General features: G+C 38.9%; 1 protein-coding gene across 8 annotated transcripts in view; it reads left to right on the forward strand.

Annotated features, from left to right (window-relative positions):
- Positions 1–21640, forward strand: part of map2k4a (mitogen-activated protein kinase kinase 4a) — a 191580-nt gene extending 169940 nt beyond the window's left edge. For all 8 annotated transcript variants that reach the window (XM_068004322.1, XM_068004315.1, XM_068004317.1 and 5 more), the window contains 4 exons: positions 13053–13130; positions 13342–13490; positions 16690–16735; positions 19251–21640. In XM_068004322.1, coding sequence (XP_067860423.1) covers positions 13053–13130; positions 13342–13490; positions 16690–16735; positions 19251–19364 — 387 coding nt within the window. In that variant the 3' untranslated portion in view covers positions 19365–21640. The remainder of the gene's footprint in view (positions 1–13052; positions 13131–13341; positions 13491–16689; positions 16736–19250) is intronic.
- Positions 21641–22020: the final 380 nt, after the last annotated feature.

The following is a 22020-nucleotide window of genomic DNA, read 5'->3' on the forward strand; positions in this document are numbered from 1 at the left end:
CAGAACCTTGGTTAGACCACACTTGTAGTACTGTGCACAGTTCTGGTCTCCATATTATAAAAAGGATATAGAGACATTGGAGAAAGTGCAAAAAAGATTCACAAGGAAGATCCCAGAACTAAGAGGATATACTTATCAGGAAAGGCTGAACAAGTTGGACTCTTTTCTCTAGAAAAGAGAAGGCTGAGGGGTGAACAGATAGCGTTCTTTAAAATAATGAAAGAGTTTGATCGGGAAGACGTAGAGACAATGTTTCCATTTGTGAGGGAGTCCAAAACCAACAGTCATAAATATAAGATAGTCACTAATAAATACAATAGGGAATTCAGGAGAAACTTCTATACCCAAAGAGTGGAATGAATGTGGAACGCGCTACCACAAAGTAGTTGAGGCGACTAGCATAGATACATTTAAGAGGAAGCTAGATAAGCACGAGGGAGAAAGGAATAGATGGACATGTTGATAGGGTTAGACGAAGGAGGGTGAGAGGAGGCTCACGTGGAGCATAAATACCGATTATAGACCAGTTGGGCCAAATGGCATGTTTCTGTGCAGTAGATTCGATGTAAAGCTCAGGTTACGATTTGTAAATGTTTAAGATCGGTAATGTAGACATGATAATTAATTGAATAAAACTTGCAGCTGAAAGTATTCTGCCTACCTTCTATTGTTTTGGAAGTAGGCGCAACTTTTATTTTTACGGTTTTATTCATGGAAAATAATTTTTAAAACTGGCTGTTCACCCAATTGAAAGCCCAGATTCTAAGGATTGACATAGTTGCTAGTAAATGTGACCAGATCAAACTCTGATGCATGAATTATATCCAAAACAGAAAATTGAACTGCTGATAAGTAAGTTCTTTACTGGTGCCTGCTGCTGTACACCATCTGGACAAGTAAGCACATGCACATGATTGAAGGGTATAAAATAAGTAAAATCCCCTGCAGACTAAGGTATGAAATAAAAGAAGAGAACAAACTTTTGAGTTACCTGCTGTGCTTTCAGAAAAGATCTTAATCGCTTCTGTTATGTAAGGTAAATTTATGTCCACTAAATTTTCTCCTGCAATTGAGAAGTTATCATGCCAGATGTTCTAGAAATGGCAACTTTTAGAATAGTATTCCATTCAAATGGAATTTTCTCAGCCCAGCACAATATTTTCTCACAATCAAAAGGAAATGGATTCAGACATAGGTGGACTCGTGGGATTGGGCACAAAGCTTTGTAAATATAAAAGCAGCTGCTAAAGAAAGGAGAAAAGTTGCTCTGTGATAGCTGTCATGAAAATGCAATCTGAAATTGGTATGAGTCAGATCAACCATTTCGTAGGAAGATGATTTATCAGGAACAACATCTGAGGTTGGTTATGTATTAAATTTCAGATTTGGCTGCCTTTGCAACCTTTAATTGTAATGGGCTTCAGTGAGCCAGACTAAATGGGGGCTTCACAGTAGCATGAGATGCTGAATGTTGAAAAGCAAGAAAAAAATTACTGTACAGCAAGCATATTTTCTGGCATCTGACTGCAGAGCTTCATTGGTGAAGTGTAGGGGACTCTGCAAAAAAGTGTTTGGGCCAGAGAGGGGGGAATGGTTTATCTGAACTCATAAATCTAATCATCTCTTTGGCATAGGGGGAGAAGTGCTATCAAGGTACCCTTCCTCATTTCTTTCCCCCTCCCCCAAAACAAACAAGGCTAATGGTGAATCCTAATCTGATAGGAGATATTTATATTGGAAGGCTTGAAAACAGTGTGTGGAGACATGCACAGTCAGGTCTCTTGACCAGAGAGCAGCAGTTCTGATGACTTGTCCAGCAGCACCTCTTTGGTTGTTGCCTTTGAGCAAACCCAGGATCCTGCTATTCATTGCTAATTTCTGTACTTGAAGGATCACACCTGGTTGCCAGAATTTGTATCCCAAGAATAAAAAGAATGACGATTGTGACTTTCCTCAATAGCAACTGGCTAAAGAGATCATTTGTATTTCCGCAATCTTTACCAATGTAAATATTTCCTCTTCGAAGCTATAGTTAATCTTCAGAATCTTAAATGGAGAGCAGTTGCCTCTCTTTCTCTCCCCCCCCCCCCCCCCCCCCAACCAAGTAATCGCCTTTAAAGTTAAATAATCTGCAAGTGGGGGATTAGCTCTGTGATATAAACATTTGTATTCAAATAAACTGGTATTCACCACCCCGCTGGGAAAAAAAATTGTTACCCTTCACAGGCCACATTTTGAAGAAGACAATGGTCCACGACGTTGGGCAGCTGTCTTTGAGAAAGCTTTACAAAATTTTATAGTTGTAAATTGGATACCAGAGCAAGAGGGCATAAACCTAAAATTAGAGTTTGGCTGTTCAGGGGTGATGTCAGGAGGTACTTCTTCACATAAAGGATAGTGGAAATCTGGAACTCACTCACTCAAAAAGCTGTTGAGGCTAGGTCAATTAAAAATTGCAAAACTGAGTTTGATAGATTCTTGTTAGGAAAGGGTATTAAGGGACATGGAACCAAGGTGAGTTAATGGTGTTGAGGTACAGATCAGCCATGATCTAATTGAATGGTGGAACAGGCTAGAGGGGCTGAAGGGCCTTCTCGTATTCCTAAATACCTGATTCATTTCATGCCAAATGGACCATTTTCTGACCTGATCACTTTTGAGTTTTTCTTCTACCATTGGTTGTCCTTGTTAAAAGAAAATACTTTTACAAAAAAAATATTTCTGCAAAAATACTTGGTTAAATTTTGACCTAAATTTGTCAATTTAAGTCAGATTTAAACTTTTCCAACCACTTTTCACCATTATCTTGCCTAGTTCGTTCCATGATTTATAATCCAAACAAGGAATGGTAAATATCCCTGGCAAGAATCAGGCCCACTACCCAATTCCATAAAGCTGAACTCCATTAACCGTATGCTTTACATGACACTGTGGGTACACGTTGCAATGATGAGTGAATTTTTGTTGGGGTTTGTTTAACTCAGACTACTGTCGATATTAACGATCCAAATTACGATCTGGATTTATGTTCACTGGAGAAAGTGAAGTCATTTATCTGCTTTTAAATGTTAACTGAGTGTGGTGACCATTTCTGGGTTTGTTTGAAGAGTAAGCTACCTCTTCCCACTCTTCAAGAATTAGAGGCACGTTAGCTTTAATCCAGGGTTTGAGATTATAAAATAGCTGGGGATAAGTGTTTGTGCTCATGCCTAAACCTGCACAATGTGGTGTCCTCAGCAAACTGCTGTTATCTTTGCTGTAACTATTGGAAGAGGTATAATATGGGAAAGTGTTAAAATGGTACAACAAAATGTTATTGTTGTAAATTGGATACTAGTTTGTCACAATGAAGTTTATTTTTTTAGATAACTTGGTGGCATTTAGCTCCTCCAAGTACTTTTGCTGAAACCACAGTAAATTTGATGGCAACTGCATAGAGCTATAAGTTGCAGGTCTAAATGTGGAAATAATTACTATTGTATTTCCATTTTTTTTAATGTGGTGATTTCACATTTAGAAGTTATTTTTTGTATCCATTTTCAGAAGTATCAATTTGTAAATTCAAAACAATGTAGTCCTCCTTAAAATCAGCCAATTCCAGAGAGTTTTTGTGCTTATCCAGGACCAGATACAGAGACCTGAATTGATAAATATATTTTTCCTTGTTTTATACACGTCGAGATTTGTGATCAGACTACAGGAAAGGAAGCAGCAAAAGGCAGCTGCGGCACTCCAGTATGCTGCATTTTAAAATAAAATAAATGGAATCTGGAAAGTCTAATTTACTCCACTTTTTATTAATGATCTTTGTTATTCACTTAAGTGTGCATTGTTTAATTTTACATGATATCTCTTGGAACCGCTATCAGTAATTTTAACGCTAACTGCATGGGTTCTTAGCAGGATTGGTCTTCACTGACTTTAAATCTGACCACCTTCTGACTAATGATAAAGATAAGAGCATCTTAATGAAAAATCTGAAGAACATGTATGTGTGAAGAAGTTGTCGATTCAGTGAATAACATTCTGTGCAAGTCTAGGTCAGAATTAGATTGTGCTGTTTTCTACATTTTTGAATGCATTTAAGGTTCTAGGAAACTTGCCAGCTTGGAAGTGCTTTGGGCATGTTCCATGTGTCCCTGCTTAAATGGACAGTGGTTTCCATTGAGCGTGAAGCACTTTTTAATGAAATAACTTCAGATTGGAGTTTCTGCTTAAAATGTGAAAGCTTTAAGCATCACTTCAAGTGCTACTGTAACAGTGTTACGTTAAGATTGTTGTTAGAGACCTTAGCCAGGAATTTCTTGTGCACTCACCAACTCGCAATTTTGCACCTATTGAAGTGAATCGGCCTGTATGGTTTTTCTGTGTTCATATGTACAAAGATTTAAGAGACTAAAATGCTTGAATTACATAGAATGTACAGCACAGAAACAAACCATTTGGCCCAACAGATCCATGCTGGTGATTATGCTCCTCCTCCTTACATCATCCAACCCTATCAGCAGATCCTTCTATTCCTTTTTCCCTCATCTTTATCTAGCTTCCCCTTAAATGCATCTATGCTAGTCACCTCAACTACTCCTTCCAGTTCCATATTCTAACCACTCTCTGGGTAAAGAAGTTTCTCCTGAATCCCCTATTGGATTTATTAGTGACTGTCTTATATTTATGGCCCCAAGTTCTGGTCTCCCCCGCAAGTGGAAACATCTCTACGCCTACCCTATCAAACCATTTAATTATCTTAAAGACTTCTATCAGGTCACCCCTCTGTCTTATCTTTTCGAGAGAAAAGAGCCCCAGCCCACTCAATCTTTCCTGATAGGTATAACCTCTCAGTTCTGGTATCATCCGAGTAAATCTTTTTTGCACCTTCTCCAGTGCATCTATATTTTTATAATATGGAGACCAGAACTGTTAACAGTACTCCAAGTATGGTCCAACCAAGGTTCTGTACAAATTTAACATAACTTCTCTGCTTTTCAATTCTTTTCAAGCTTGGTTTGCTTGAAATGTAGTGCAATTGATTTTGCACAATTTTTATGCACTTAGACAACCCTGTTTAGAAATGTATCTATATACATTGGCTAAACTATAGCAGGTTAACAAATTCACAACGCAGAAACTATACTGCAGAACTATGAAGGAAATTGGCCTTTTACATGTAATAGAAAAAGTGGCTTTCCTAGTAATAGGGGGATATTTAGTGTATGTGTTTTTCCACTTTATTGAAATAGGCTGTGCTTTAATTTCACAAAATGAACACTTAAAAACAGTTGTTTAACCTGTCTGAAAGTGCTTATTGGCATACTGTCGTGTCATTAAAGTGCGATAAAATGCTGATTCGCCCCTCAATTCCCTAGTGTGTTCCAGGTTTTAATGAGGCATTTGAAGGGAGGTGGCAGTTGAATTAAAAATTATTTCCCAAATGACATACAAGTTGGAGAGCAAATTAATTTGCATCCTTTTAGGCACGTTGTGGCCATTTTGAGAATGTTATTGGTGTAATCCTGGGTCGTGGAACAGTTTGATATGATTGGGAAGGGAAAAGAAGGGGGAACAAGAAAGCAAGCAATTTGTACTATGAGAGAATTAAAGTATTGGGTTGGTCGAGCTGAAAATGATACATGACTGGGTTTCCAGCTAATGCCTTTCTAAAATGCGTGGAAATCTCCCAGGATGTTTCACCTCACTGCCTACCTTGAGGTTACTTGAGAGGAATTAAACTCTTCACAATAATGGCGATGCGTATTGGCAAAAGTTAACTGAATCTGGCTGTCTAATTGAAACTGAAGTGGTAGTGAACGTATGAATCAAAAGTGACGATACTGGCTAGAAAACTACCCATGAGAAACTGTGAAGCATCTATAAAACTAATTGTGATTTTTTTTTTTCATCAGTAACTTAAATTTCTAATGTCTAAAGTAAGGCTTTAAACAAAATAATGTGAACAAAAATGCATATTTCACAGTAACATGATTCAATTTATCCATTGTATTGTCTTGTCCTTTAGAATCTTCAAGGCCTCAGCTTGTCCCAAAGGCCTAGATTTTGACAGGCTATCTTTTCCCCAGAACAATTGAAATTACCAATCATATCAGTACATTCATAGCATATGCAGTTTGCAGAATTTTCAAACATGCATCAGTAGGTTTCCCTGAGTTGAACTGTTCGCCCACATCCTGTGAAGATTTGAGTTTCTTCACTTTTTCTAAAAGGCCATGAAACAAACAGAAAATTGAATTCTCAAAGCTTTATTTTAGATACATTTAACAACAGAAACTATTTGCATTTAGATACTTCCTTTAACGTTGCAAGTTGCTTCATAGAGGCATAAGGAGAAAAATGGACAGTGAGCCAAAGATGACCAAAAACTTGGTAGAATAGGTGGGTTTTAAGGAGAGTTTTAGAGATGGACAGTCAGAAGAGATTAAGCTGGAATTCCAGAGCATGGGCTCTAATTGGCCAATGGCACATCGGAACAGTAATAGGCCATGCAGCTCCTGGAGTCTGTTCAGCCACTTAGTTAGATCATGACTGATTTGTACCTCAATTCCATTTACCCGCCTTTGCTCCATATCCTTTGATATTCTTACCTAACAAAAATCTGTTGATCTCGGTCTTGAACATTTCAATTCACCCAACATCTACAGCCTTTTAGGGAAGAGAGTTAGAATTCCCCTATGCTTCATGCAAAAAAGTGCTTACTGATTTCACTCCTGATGGACCACCACTAATTTTAAGATTATGCCCTTCGTTCTGGGTTCCTCCACCACAGGAAATAGTTTCTCTATATCTACCCTATCAAGTCCCTTTATCATTTTAAATTCCTCAAGTAGAACACCCCTCAACCTTCTAAATTCAAGGAAATGCAAGCCAAGTTTATGCAACTTGTCCTCATAATTTAACCCTTTAATCCCTGGTATTCTAGTGAATCTGCACTGTACCCTTTCCAAGACCAGTATATCTTTCCTGAGGTTCAGTGCCCAAAACTGAATGCAGTACTCCAGATGGGGTCCGACCAAGCTTCTATACGACTGAAGCATAACTTCCTCACTTTTGTTTTCCAACCCCCTTGAGCTAAAGGCCAACATTCCATTAGCCTTTTTGATTACTTTTTGTACCTGTGCACTAGCTTTTAGTAATTTTTGTACATGGACATCTAAATCCTGTTGCTCCTCCACAGCACCTAGTCTCTCACCATTATGAAAATATTCTGATTTGTCTTTCTCAGATCCAAAGTGGATGACCCCACATTTCCTCACATTGAACTTCATCTGCTAAAGTTTTTCCCACTCACTTAGTCAATATCCCTTCCTAACCTCTTGCTCCCATCTACACAATTTATTGTGCCTCCTAACTTAGTGTCATCTGCAAACTTGGATATACAACTCTTTATTCCTTCATCCATGTCTTTAATGTATATATGGTGAAAAGCTGAGGCCCTCGTACAGATCCCTGGGGAACACCACTTGACAAATCCTGCCAATCAGAGAAGGTTCCCTTTATCCCTACTCTCTGTATCCTATCTCCCAAACAATTACCAACCCATGTCATAAGGTTACCTCCAATTGTGTGCGCTTTTATTTTCGCTACTAAACTTTTATACAGTATTTTATCGAATGCCTTTTGGAAGTCTATATAGACAACATTAATAGACACTCCCCTATCCACTATGTTAGTGACCTTCTCAAAAAGTTCAACCAGATTAGTCAGACATGCCCTACCCTTCACAAATCTATGCTCATACTTGCCCAACTGCTCAGTCACAGCTGCTATCGGTGAGCTGAAGGGAGGGAAGCGCAAGTGGCCAGAGTCGGAAAGGGAGAATTGCAGGGAGTAGTACTGCAGGAGATTACAAAGATGGGTGATGCTATGGAGGGATTTAAACTTAAGGATAAGAATTTTAAACTGAGGCATTGGAAGACTGGGAGCCATCGAGGACAGGGGTGATGGGCAAGCAGGGCTTGCTGGATAGGATGCAGGCTGCAGAGTTTTGGATGAGCTGAAATGTACAGAGAGTGGTGAATGAGAGGGCAACTAGGAAAACTTTCGAATGGTCAGGCCTGGAGATGACTAAGGCATGGATGAGTGTTTCAGTGGCAGATGGACTGAGGTAGTGGTGATAAGGAGTTTGAAGTCAGCATTCGTTGTGACTCCGTTTGGGGTTAATTATGATGTCGAGGTTGCCATCAGTCTCATTCAGCCTGAGACAGTGGACTTGGAGGGGGATGGCGTTACATGGAATTACACAGAATTACATTGAATGTACAGCACAGAAACAGGCCATTCGGCCCAACAGGTCCAGCCTGTTAATGCTCCACTCGAGCCTCCCCCCTCCCTATTTAATTTAATCTCATCAGCATATCCTTCTATTTCTTTCTCCCTCATGTGTTTATCTAGCTTCCCCTTAAATGTATCTATGCTATTCACTTCAACTACTCCTGTGGTAGCAAGTTCCACATTCTAACCACTCTCCGGGTAAAGAAGTTTCTCCTGAATTCCCTATTGGAGTTGACGATGAGGGTGCGGAATTTGGTGATCGCCGAAGGCAATGGCTTGGGTCTTTTCCAATGTTTAGTTGGAGGAAACGACGGTTCATCCAAGACTGGATGTCGGACAAGGTCTGACAGCATGGAGGTACTGAGAAAGATTGAGTGGCTAGGTTTAGAGCAAGTCATCAGTGGAAGTATTAACAACTGCTTTTCTATTTTGAACTGTTCAATTTTTGCTTCAGTCAGAGCCTGTGATTTCTTTTGACATTTAGAATGCACGCAAGGATTGTTCATTGAGAATGTATTTTTTTTCTCGGTGTAAGATTGAAGAGGATTTTATTTTGTTTTTCCAAGTGATTTAACTGAAAGATGACGTGGCATTATTTGATTCCTCCTGATTGCTGTCCATGTCAGTCACAGTTGGCCCCGCCTCTCCATTTTGGCTCCAAATTATGTTTTCTCGTCCGATAAAGGCAATGAACTAATTTGGGGTTTAAATATTTTTTGGTCTAAAAACTTGTGAACTATGCAAACAATTAACTTTTGAATGTTTTGTTTTTTTTAAAACAGAAATTTGTTTGTCAGAGACCACATCAGCAAACACACTAATAGTGTACCAGGAGCTCCAGGCTCATTCACTGGGGAAAGGGGTGAGGGGTGCCTGGTGACCCAAAAAGGGCCATAGATGAGTCTGGAAGTAGGTTTAATGGCAGAAATGTGTTGGGGATAGGTTGAGAAATTGTTTGGCCCAAAAGGGGCCAATGGTAGTTTGGGCCCTTTTCTCCTGTTGGATCCTTCTGCCAAAATCTGCTCTCTCTCCTCCTCCCTCATGCTCACAGACCCTAGGAACCCTCTTTCTCTCTTCCCCATTCCCCAATGCCTACAATCCCTGAGACCACCCTCCGAGAACTGGCATCCTGCTCCTATTGCTCCCTCATCCCTGAACAGTCCTTTTGTTGTAAAACCTCTGACTCTCCACGAAAAATCCCATGGAACATCAGTTAGTATAATTGTGTATTTTTTAATAATTCCAACTCTATAAAATTCAGCAGAAACTAAAGTCGCCTCTTTAGAAGTGATCTAATTATTCCCTTCTAATGAGACTTATTGTTTCCAACTAGGTTGGTAGTTACACAAGTTTAAATTATTGGATGAGGAGGAAGGAGTGTACAATCACAACCATCACTTATATTTGAAGGTCGCTCAAAAATGAAATCATTTTAACCGAAGTGTGCTTGCTTTTAAAAGGTTGATTCTAGCTGATGTGATCTCAGTGGAAAAGCATTCATTCCTTTTAGCCATATACCTGTTGTATGACTCACAATGGCTTTGATTTGTGAATATTGAAGTCCTAGGTATTTTCTCCACCCCCAAAGCTGCACTTCGGAATTTTGTTCCCTCGAGCTTGATTAAATAAAGTATGTGACCATGATTTAAATTATTGTCTGAGACTCACCGCTCGCTCTCTCGCTCTTTCACGCTCTCTCTCGCGCGCCTGTACCCACTCAACTGATGACCACCCAACTTCTCTCCTGGTCCCCATGCTAGCTGATACTGTAAATGGTTCCCTCTCAGATACTGTCCACATCCTTTCAAATCTGCCGTCATCACCCCCTCCTCAAAAAAACCCACCCTTGAGCCCTCTGCCCTTGTAAACTACCATCCCATCTTCAACTTCCCTTTCCTGTCCAGTCCTTGAATGTGTTGTCCCCTCCCAAATCCGTGCTCATCTTTCCCGCAACTCCCATGTTTGAACCTCTCCAATCTGGTTTCTGCGCTTGCCACAGGACTAACGGCCCTAATCAAAATCACAAATAACATCCTCTGTGACTGTGACCGTTGTGCACTATCCCTCCTCATTCTTCTCAACCTGTTTGCAGCTTTTGACATGGTTGACCGCACTGTCATCCTCCAACGCCTCTCCTCCGTTGTCCAGCTGACGGGGCTACCCTCACCTGATTCCACTCTTGCCTATCCAGTCGTGGCTGAAGAATCTCCTGCAATGGTTTCTCTTGCAACATTACCTCTGGAGTCCCCCAAGGTGTTATCCTTATATGATCCACATCATATTTCTCACCCCACAGTCTACTCCTCCAGATCCTATCAATTAGCCAGGCTGGCTGATTAGTCATAAAAATGCCTGTAGATGTGATCGGCTCAGCTACAGGATTACTTAATCTATCATAGAGCATTGATTCTGTCCTCATCTCCCATTATTAAGTGTGCTGTCTTGGAGCTAGCTGAACTGCAAAAACACTCCATTGGACTTTTCTTTCGCGCCCCCCCCCCCCCAAACAGTAAGTAGATTTTTAAACCCAGTGTTTAGCCAATGAAAATCCATTTTCCAAAAATTTGCTCCTATCCCCAAAATGGACCTACTTAAAGTTCTCCATAACAATTTTGAAATAGTGTGTGGACATAGTAAACATTCCTTCACAGTAACCTGAGTAAATCTGCATTTATTTTAAATTTTCATTTATTAGCTAAACAATTCTGAAAGAATTAGACTTGATTTGCCATTCTGTCAGCTTGGGAAACTTTGTAAAAGGTTGAAGAAAACATCTTTATGTGTGAAATGAATTAAAAAAAACTTCTTTCAAAAAAATTGATAAACTAAAAGCAGGAAATGTCCAAAAAGTGTCTCTGATGCTGATATATCAATAAATCCACCATTCTGAGATACATATTAATGGAGGGAACCATTTTTGAGTGGTGGCTCATGTCATTAGATTGATGGTCACAGAATTTGGCCAGACACACAAGGGTAATGGGGCAGTGTTTGGTTTTCTCATCTAATTTTTGAAATACTAGAGGGAAAAGAAATTGTTCGTACATGAAAGTCTCAGCTGTACTTGCCATGCATTCATCAGCTTTCAAAACTGGCACATTTAGAATATGAATTGCTGATCAGAGGGAGAGATGACCGTGGTCGTGGCTTAGAGTGTATGACTACTGCAGTAACTCATTGGTATTTATTGAGCTTGCACCTTGAAAATGAAAATATCAGCACATTTTTAGCACTATTAATACAGCCTTCAGAAATACTGAATATTGTGAAAGAAATTGCCATTTTTTAAAAAAAAACAGGAAATGCTGGAGGTCTGTCAATATCTGTGGAGAGAAAAAAGGTTAATGTTTCAGGTGTGGACCCTTAGAAAGTTTATTTTTATTTTTGTGTCTACCATTAAGCTGCAGCAAGTTAGAATATCTGGTTTATAAAAGGTATACATTTTGCTGCCTGATTGATACCTTGAGCACCACAATTGAATTTGGTGTGTATGCTTAAATAGTCAATGTTACAAATTGAAGCCTAGCTAGTATTGCAAAATGTAGAAAATAAGCCATACAAATACTTCCGAAAATATGGTTGAGTTTCAAACAGCAAAATAGTTATCATAATGCCACTCTTGTGGGCGACTTAAATTAAACGCCCTAACATTTGGGTGTGGTTCTTAAGGCATGGGTTCTAATTAATTTGTACCAAAGTTACAGTGGGTTAGCTTACTGGCCTTCCACTTCCAGGTTCTACATTCAAATCTGTCTCAGACTGATGGGACATAAGGCGCATCTGCTGTCCGTAAGGATCCTATAAGAAATGAGTTGATGTAGGTCCAGAACACACACACACAGATGCAAATTGGCAGCTTGACTTTTATAGATGCCACAAGGGTGGCTATTGTGAGGACTGGAAAAAAAATCAAACTTGTCCTGTAGGGAGTGCTTTACTGATGGGGCTGGGTAGAGGGTATTTTATCATGTTACTGACTTGTCCGATGCCTGATCTTTCCAGTGCATGTTGCTGACACTTTGTGTCAAACATGGGGAAGTGTTCCAATCCCCCACAGTAGCATCCTTCATCTTCAAAAGCAACAAATACACTTGGAGATTTGTGCTGTGTGTGTCCAGTCATTGTTCTGACATTTTGATGTTGCAGAACTGTAGTACATTACTGATAAATTATCTAATAGTTAAGTTAGTCTAGGCTACATCTGCAATTCAGCAATGTTGTATCTTCTATCAATTGTACATCCAAGCATCTTCAAGCTATGAGTTGTGCAGACACTGCTTACTGAACCACTACTCGATAATTGGTTACTGTATGTAGGATTCTGGTGACATCTTGGCATAATCCATTTAGTTTATTATGCCAACAAGTTGGGTTCAACTTTGTCTGCAAAGTTTCTTTGGGGGAGTTGCTGAGTGGAGGCATGGTGCCCTCGGGAAGGGGAAACAAATGCAGAGGGAAAGTAAGCCCCAGCCATTCATTCGTATGCACTCTGTGGACAACTGCCCAGTGTGTTATCCTGAAGAGTCACTGACTTAATGGAGGATGGGGAAGATGTTTTTTTCTGATCTCTTCAAAGCGAATTGTTTTTTTTAAACATTCAAGCCCTATCTCCATTTTCAGAAAAGTGTGTGCTGGTCTTGTTTGAAATGGAATTTCTACCTGGTTTAAAAATGAGTCATTGTTCAAATCAGTTTCTCCAGTAAGCTACAGCTGACTTTAATAAAGTATATTTTTGTACTCCCTTCTTTCTGCCCCTGCCCCCACCAAAGCCTGAAAGAATAGATCCAAGTGCTTCAAGACAAGGCTATGATGTGCGATCAGATGTTTGGAGTTTGGGTATCACATTAGTAAGTAAGGTGTCTGTCAGACTTTTAAAATGTTGAATTGAGTAAATCCACTGGATTTTTTTTTAAATCATTGTAATATGCAGAATTTAAATTTCCCAGTTTGTCTTTAAAAGAATATTATGGAATACTGAAAGGTTGAAAACATGAATGTATCAGCATTAATGATTTTTTTTAAAATTATAACTTTTTAATTTTCTATTTTGTGCTCTAGTATGAACTAGCCACTGGACGATTCCCATATCCAAAATGGAACAGTGTATTTGATCAGCTAACCCAGGTAGTGAAAGGAGACCCCCCACAGCTCAGCAACTCTGAAGAGAGAGAATTTTCTCCCAGCTTCATCAACTTTGTTAACCTGTGGTAAGAATGATGCAAAAGTAATTGCACATAAAATAGTGTGTCTCATTCCGTATGTGCACTTTCTGTCGAGTAACATTTTTCTTCCTTCTGTACTTTCCTGTCGTGCCTATTTCTCTCACAGTTGTCACTATTAGACTTGCAACCAAGGTTGTTCTCCAAAGTTATTGGTGCTGTTGCCCACATGCCTGAGATTGTAATGGTGCATCTCCACAACGCCACCTATCCTGGATCTCCTTAACTCCGGCCAAAGAGCCAATGCTGGTTCCCTGCTGCTGCCATCAGATTCCCACCCATGCACCTGTTACAATATTCATACCTTTGGACAGCTGTATTGATTTTAAAAGCACGAAAACTTGCTTTGGAACTTGGAAGCTGTTCCGGGTAATGGCCAAAAAAGCAGCTTTTCCCATTCTAGACGTGAACCTAGGGACTTGAGGTCGAGTTGTGAGGTTGGCAGAATGTGGAATATTTCTGCAGGGTTTTCTTAGCCCTGTGCGTTTCGATTACAATTCCTTCTCTCTGCCCCACATCAACCATTTTAAACTTTCTACTTACATTGAGATAATCCTAAAAATTCAAGTAATATGAAGTTATTCAGATATCAGGACTATCTTGTACTGTGATTTTATACCTATACAAGCAAAAATTAAAAACTGCGGTTCAAGCAATTCTCACTTTGCCTCCTGTATCCCTGTTCTTGCCTCTTCCCAATTCACTTCTGTTTTTATTTTCACATTATTAATTTACTATATTCTAACTCTTCTCGAACTGTTCGTTTAAAGAGAACTCCTGTTTCACAGTGCATTGAAAAAGTTAGCCTTTTTATTTCTACCTATTGAGGCTGTGAAGATTGATGTGACTGCCATGTTAGCTTCTGACATTTTTATTTGGCATGTAAAGGAGTGCTATTACTGGAAATGCTGTCTACAGTACTGGTAACCTGATTGTACCCAGATGAGAGCGTACTTTACCCTTTCATCGGCACTAGCCTCCAGATATTACAGTATTCAAATTATTTATAAACTTATAGGTTAGCAAAAAAGGATCGAGAGATTGCTGCTGCATTAATCCAGAGGTACATAATGAAACTCTTTGAGCAAAAAAAAAATTCAGGTCTCGAGGGTTTCAGCTCTGGGATATAGAGTTGGGTTGTAACGTACCTGTTGACTTTGCCATTAAAACGTATTGGTACTTTTTAAGTGAAGATCCTAACACTTTTCAATGCTGGCAGTTCTTAAGAGTTCAATGCTGCTTTAATTTTTCTGTTTCAATTTTAATATTTGCTGTTGTTAATCCAGCCCATGGGTATAAGCACAGAAGAATCAGTATGAGTATTAGGTGTTTGCTGCCACCTGGTGGCCATATGAAGATTGAACGGGGGTTTGGGTTCATTTGACAGTAATGAAAATGTGTACATAGAATTTTACAGCACAGAAACAGGCCATTTGGCCCCACGGGTTTAGGCCGGTATTTATGCTCCACACAAGCCTCCACCCACCCTATTTCATCTAACCCTATCAACGTATTCTTCTATTCCTTTTTCTCTCATGGACTTATCCAGCTTCCTCTTAAATGGATCTATGCTAATTGCCTGTGCTACTCCTTGTAGTAGTGAGTTCCACATTCTCACCACTCTCTGTAAAGAAGTTTCTCCTGAATTCCTTATTGGATTTAGTACTGATTATCTTATATTTACATAAACTGCCCATAAAAAATGTATATTTTATTACTGGTTTACATCAACAGATTATCTGTGAGTAACATTTAATAGGATTAAAATTAATTGATTTAACTCACCTGAAGTGGGACACAGGTTGTCATTGAAAATGCTTCAGGAACTAATCTGATAAATTGCTGGCTGTTAGTGCGTAAGGTACATTTCTTTTAATTACTGAACCTCTCTGCTTTGATCTTGTAAAATGACATCAGTTACATTTGATGAAACAAGTTTTTGTTACCCATAGTGTCTTATTTTTGTCACTGTCTGGTGCTGAATTTTTTTTTCTAAACCTGCAGATTCAATGTGTAGTAAATTATTCATGCTTCAAAAACACCACTTCTCAATAAGAACTGAGCCATGGTACTTAATGTAGATTTCATCCATTTGGAAAGGCTTTCATTTCTAGACCCTTCAATTATGTGGAGTTTACATGACTTGGGACTTGAATGTGACCTAAGAAAAAACTGTATTTAGCACTTACCAAATTCATACTACCAAGGGTGCCATGAAATGGTAGGACACAGATTTCTGATTCAGCCATACCTTTGTAGGGAGGGGCCAGGTTCCAACCCACAAAGATAGCAGAATCTCTGAGGCAGCCACTTTAGTCAGCCCTCTCTTCCTAATGACTCACTAAAGAGCTGCATTAGCATAGGTCTGGGTATGTCTAGCACTCTCTTGGTTAAGGAAGATATGTGACAAGGGTTTAAATGTCTTGCAATATTTTAAAACCTCACGTAGGCTACCCTGGTAGCTTAGTGGGTAGACATACCACCTATACTGCAGTGCTTAACCAAACAAAGCAGAAGATCACAGGTTTGATGCCTGGTCTGTGCTGAGTTAGTTTACCTCAGCTGGGGCAGTAGATGAGCGCTACAATTTGGTTTAGTGCTCCAGAGGGGACAAATCATCCAGAAATCCCTCTTCATTGCCTTGTTGGCAAAGCTGGCATTTTGAGTGTCTCATCCCTAGTTGCCCTGAGAAGGTAGTGGTGGGGCTGCTTCTTGAACCGCTGCAGTCCATGTGCTCACACAATCCTGTACGGTTGGGAGTTCCAAGATTTTGATTATGAAGGAACAACAATATATGTCCAAATCAGGATGGAGGTGAACTTGGAGGTGATGGTGTTCCCATACACCTGCTACCCTTGTCGTTCTAGGTGATGGAGGTCACTGGTTTGGGAGGTGCTGCCAAAGAAGCCTTCCATTACTGAACAACCTGCCAACATAGTATCTAGGATCAGTCTTGAAGGTTCACCTGGCAAGCTGCTGCCGGGCTATTGGCATGTGAGAGAGCGTACTTTAGAGTTGGTACCTTCAGAAGGGGAAGGGTGGAAATTCTGTTGGAGGGAAAAGAGAGAAATCAACTCTATTAACCAGTCAATAATATCTGATATGTAACCAGGCTTCCATTTGAAGCATTGTTTCAATATACTGTGCGGCATACCTCTACATACATAACGGTTTGCATCTCTTTTAGCCTTACAAAGGATGAGTCCAAAAGGCCAAAGTATAAAGAGCTTCTGGTGAGTTTAATTTGCTCTTAATTCGCTTAATTTTTGCTCAAGCTCTGCTTTTTTTTTGTAGATAACCGATTTATATAAAGTAACGGCCGCTATATCATATTTTTAGTACGCACCTTATATGGTTTTCAAAATAGTGAATGACCTGGTATAATGACAGCGAAGTGCGAGCATCTCGGTCAGTGTGAAATAATTGATCATTCTTTTGTTGACCAGACTATTTGTCTTGTCAAATTTCAGTTTGTCAGTCAAAAAAAATTAGGTGTGTCTGTGATCTTGTGGCTTTAAGGTTGTTACTATAGCAACTTTCTGCAATGTCCCATAAATCGTCTGTTACAATTCAGTCCTACTCAACACTCTTGATTCGTGTTAACAAAAAGTAAATTTTCATACATAGACCCAAATCTCTTATGAATTAAAGCTTGCAACTTTGTGTATGATGTAAAGGGGATTGTGTGCTGCAAGAGTAACAATTAACCCCTTTTTTGGTTTTATACATCAGAGACCAAGTGCACAGCCACCATATTCTCTTGGTCCCTCTAAAATTCAGTACATATCATGCTGTCAGACCATATTAATCTAATTTGTTTACACAGGAGATAATTATAAAAGCACAAACACAGCAAGTAACTAGCATTGTATTTGACTTGAACAACAGCAACAACATGCCTTTATATAGTGTCTTTAATGATAGAAACGTCCCAAACGTTCACAGGAGTGTTATCGGACAAAATTTGACCCCAAGCCACATAGAGATATTAGGACAGGTGACCAAAAGCTTGGTTAAAGATGTAGGCACAGTATTTAAGCTGTTCTAAAAGTAATGAATCGAGAATCTTTTGACTGAATTTCTGATGAAATGTTAGTTGGCAAAGGCTTCCAAATACCCTTCCAGTCTGTTATTCCTCAGTAATGGACAGTTAAAGCAAGGAACTGACAATGAAGGGGAAAACCCACATTTATACAGTTGTTCAGGGGCTCCAACAGGCAGATTTCCTCTGGAAATCATTTTTCTCAGCCAGGTGATCAGAGTATTAATTACTTCTACCACTGGGGTAAATAAAATATAAACAGCAGTCTCTTGGTTGTCTGTTAAGTTGTTTGCTCAGATACCTGGCCGCAACAGAAATTGATCTAAATGCCTTACATGGGTCTGTGAATTTGCATATATTTTCATTTCAAAGATATGATGAACCAACCAAACAAACTTGAATAATTTCTGATCATTGTAAACAATTTTACAACACCAAGTTATAGTCCAACGATTTTTATTTGAAATCTACAAGCTTTCGGAGGTTTCCTCCTTCCTCAGGCAAACATTCACCTGAGGAAGGAGGAAACATTTACCTGAGGAAGGAGGAAACCTCCGAAAGCTTGTAGATTTCAAATAAAAATCGTTGGACTATAACTTGGTGTTGTAAAATTGTTTACAATTGTCAACCCCAGTCCATCACCAGCATGTCCACATCACAGTTTCTGATCAGGCAGTGACCTCAAAGCAAATGGCTAGCTGCCTCCCCACAAAACTAACATTTATCTCCAAACTGCTTGGTGCAGTCTTCTGCTCGGTCTTGGCCTCAGCTACCTGGTCAGTTTTGAATGCATTATTCTGTCTATTAAAAACCAAGTATAACACACCGCATCTGAAATGTTAACTCATCTGTGTACTCCACAAATGCTGACTGACCTGCTGAGTGTCTGCAATTTTCTGTTTCTTGTTTATAACCAAGGTGTTTCTGTTTGATATATGAGGAAGCTCTGTTTCCGTAACAGCTTCCCCTCCCTCCGATATAACTTTTTACTGTAGAAGAGCAGAATGTCATATCATAAAAGCATTGAATTTTTTAAGTAAAAATACTGCAAACAAGTAGCAACACACAGCAAGTAAATCAGCATCTGGAGAGAGCAAATCGTTTGTTTCGGATACGCACCCAAAACACAGATGCTGATTGACCTGCTGTGTGTCTTTGTTTTGTTGAACTTTTTTCCATGCTAAAATTGCAAAGTCCTGAGCTTAAGGTGACATGAAATGACCTAGTTGTGATTAATTCACTGAATAGCTTAATATTTTCCGGTTCAACTCTTCAAGTTCCTGCTTTATGTAAAATAGCCCTATGCATGTTTAAAGCTTTACTTCGCCTGCTGCTATAAATTTCACTTATCCTGATGAGCATAAGTTTAAGAAAAACTTTTAATTTAGCATTATGACTTGATTTGTTTCAGAGAAACTGAAATCTGTCTGATATTTAAAACTATGCTAGTGCTGCTCGAATTCTCAAGCTTACTATCCACACTAAGAATGTGTAAAGTTTAAAGTTAAATACCGAATGGGTAAATCTGTCCAAACAGCAGGAGCTTTATAGTTAACGGTAGAAATGTTTGCGTAATTTAAAAAGAAACCGAATATTGGCAATGGAAGTTTATTGAGAGATCAAATCATGCACGTGATGGACATCTTCATTTCAGGAAGAAATGTGATTTGTATATATGAAACATGCTATTGTTTTCATTTATTCAGAAACATCCTTTCATCTCGATGTACGAAGAGCGCAGGGTGGACGTTGCAGCTTATGTTTGCAAAATCTTGGATCAAATGCCTCCAACCCCTGTCTCCCCAATGTACGTCGATTAATTTTGCTGCTGAAAAACGGCCTGAAAATGGCTGAGAAATCAAGATGTAAAGATTTGTTTTATGACACATTGCAGTGTTTCTATTTTTAACTTGCTCAAACAGACTGTGCAATAAAAATTGGTGTTCCATTTTCTTTGTGTCTGCCCGCGATTGTCCATCCGAAAAGCATCCTTCTCATAGTACCCAAGTCATCACGAGAGTTTTTCTGGATCAGAAATAGTTATTGCCTTTTCAGGATAAACGTATGGAGTCTGCCAGTGTGTTCATTTAAATCTGGATCATGATGGGATATTGTGCAGCAGTTGCTGGGAAGAGTTTGAAACTAGAGACTTCTCAGTACAGTACTGGAAAGACCAAGTCTTGGACTAGCTTTTCCCTCCATTGCATAAATATTTTTGGCAGCGTCTACAAGGACTCCTAGATATCTGTTTTGTCTTCAATGAAAGGAAACTTGTACATGAACAGGATACTTTGATCAATACTCCGATACAGTCTCAAACGACCTTGAGGAATTTTGCTTCACAAAGTGCAATAGATTTACTGATTTTAATTCTGTTGCTTTATAGTTAGTGTATATCATGGAGGAATGAATTCATCTGTATTTTACTGTTAATAAAGTTGAAATGATTTTTAAATAAGGGCATAACTGAACAGCATGTCTTTCACCAAAAAAGTTTGTGGACTGAGGTTTGCAATGAAAACAAAATTGATACAGGAATGGTTTGCTGCAAAAAGAAAAGGTATTCCCCTGAAACTGAACTTTTGTATGACGTAAATGTCATTCGCTGTACAATATCTTTGTAACTATTGGGAAAATTTAGCCGTGTCACCTGAGAAAAGTGTTTTAATATTATCTATTGAAATCTAAAGAAAAGATAGTGAACTATGGTGTAACTTTGAGCAGCATGCTTAAAGAGTAAAGCATGCTGAAAAAAATAAGCTTGTGTTGAAGCAACGAATGTTTTCCTGTTAATCAGTCTGTAAATGTACACATTGATGTCTTAGGATTTTAGACAAAAGCAGGCTATATATGGATTATGCAGTAAGCACCTGGCAGTAATGTTCTTAAATGTTGCCCACCGACAGCTCATACTGTTGTTCAATGTGCTATTTTTTACCAGAAATTATTTATGCAAAAATAAATGTATACCTGTGACTGCTGTAAACCTTGAGAAGTCCTCTCGGTCTATCAGTGGTGTGATGACACCGATTGGCTACTTGTTTGGTTTAGTTATTGGTTGTACTTGTCTGCTGAGGAAAAACTGTTTAATGGTAAGAGAAATAAATCAAAGAGTTCGGATGTTAGGTGCAGTCTTCCGATTAGTGTAACACAGCTGTGATTGCCCAGCTCCAGAGGTGTTGTATGTCTGGAAGAATTTTGTTGCTAAGATAACTACAGGAAGGTTTTAATTTTAGCTACATATGAACCAGGACTATTGTGCTGCACAAAAACGATTTTGTGAGATTCTATTTTTCATACCAACATCTGTGGAGAGTGTTCTAGTTTTTCTGAGGTGGGTGATTGTTTCTTGTAAGTTTTTGTAATGGACAAGTATATCCAATAAGTATATCCTTTGTAGATCAGTATGTCACTAAAGTTATAAAATTCTGCAGAATTTGTGTTCCCCTGTCCCGCTTCCACAACTTCAGACACAAGCCCCCACCCCCCCCCCCCCCCCCCCAGCCTTGCTTTGCAGTTCAATAATGTGTTCAATTCTACTGGTGGAGAAATGAACTTGATGAGAATGTCGAGGGACTTTTCTTCAAACTTCTTGAGTGGAATGCCTGTAAAAATTGGCAGTTTATTCATATATTAATCTTAGATTATAATCTATTAAGGGTGAGGAATATATAACAGTGTATCTTTAAAAAGGTGTATAATGGTCACAAACTGTGAAAATAGAATAAGAACTGTACATTGTGAACTTTGGTTAATTTTTCTTTCCTGTATCATAGAAAATGTATAAAAAATATCAAAGCTGATGTGCAGGGATATCGCCTTACTTGTCTGTGAAAATGGAGCTCGCTGAGTAACATCACCATAGCATTATTTTACAGAGCTCATGGATATTTCCTATCCTGTATACTGGTTTGACTTCTTCCAATATTTAAAACATTATAAATGGAATCTTAAGTGTTCATGTAATAGTTCTATACTCTTGCCTGCAGGTCAGTTGTAATAAAACTAGGGCGTGACTGTGACCTTGTTCTTGTTTTGTAAGGTCTAAAACACACAATTGCAAAAATAAAACTACAAATTGAAATACTGGAAAAAATGCACAACTTGATATGTTCTCCTTAAAAGACCAGTTTGATGTGTTTTGTCTTTAATCATTGTCATCAGTAACTCGAGGCTCATCTATCTACGCCGAAGAATTTGCATATGGCTTGAACTTTATTGCCCGTGGGTATCAATTTTAAAGTAATTCAACTTGTTGAACGTGTAACTCTTCACTAAAAGACTGGCCCTGTGAGTCCCGGCTGGGGCTGCTTTTTGCTAAATGTGGCTTATTTCTTTTGACAAGATCTCAGTTCACAATTGGGTTGAATTGTGCTGCAAACTGAGGGTGGAAGAAAAATAGCATTGCTTTATCCTCTTCTCTCTTTAACACATTCCAAATCAGCTATCACGGGATATAATAGAATTGCACTTGAG

Source organism: Heptranchias perlo, chromosome 23 (genome assembly GCF_035084215.1).
Source record: "Heptranchias perlo isolate sHepPer1 chromosome 23, sHepPer1.hap1, whole genome shotgun sequence".
NCBI lineage: Eukaryota > Metazoa > Chordata > Chondrichthyes > Hexanchiformes > Hexanchidae > Heptranchias > Heptranchias perlo.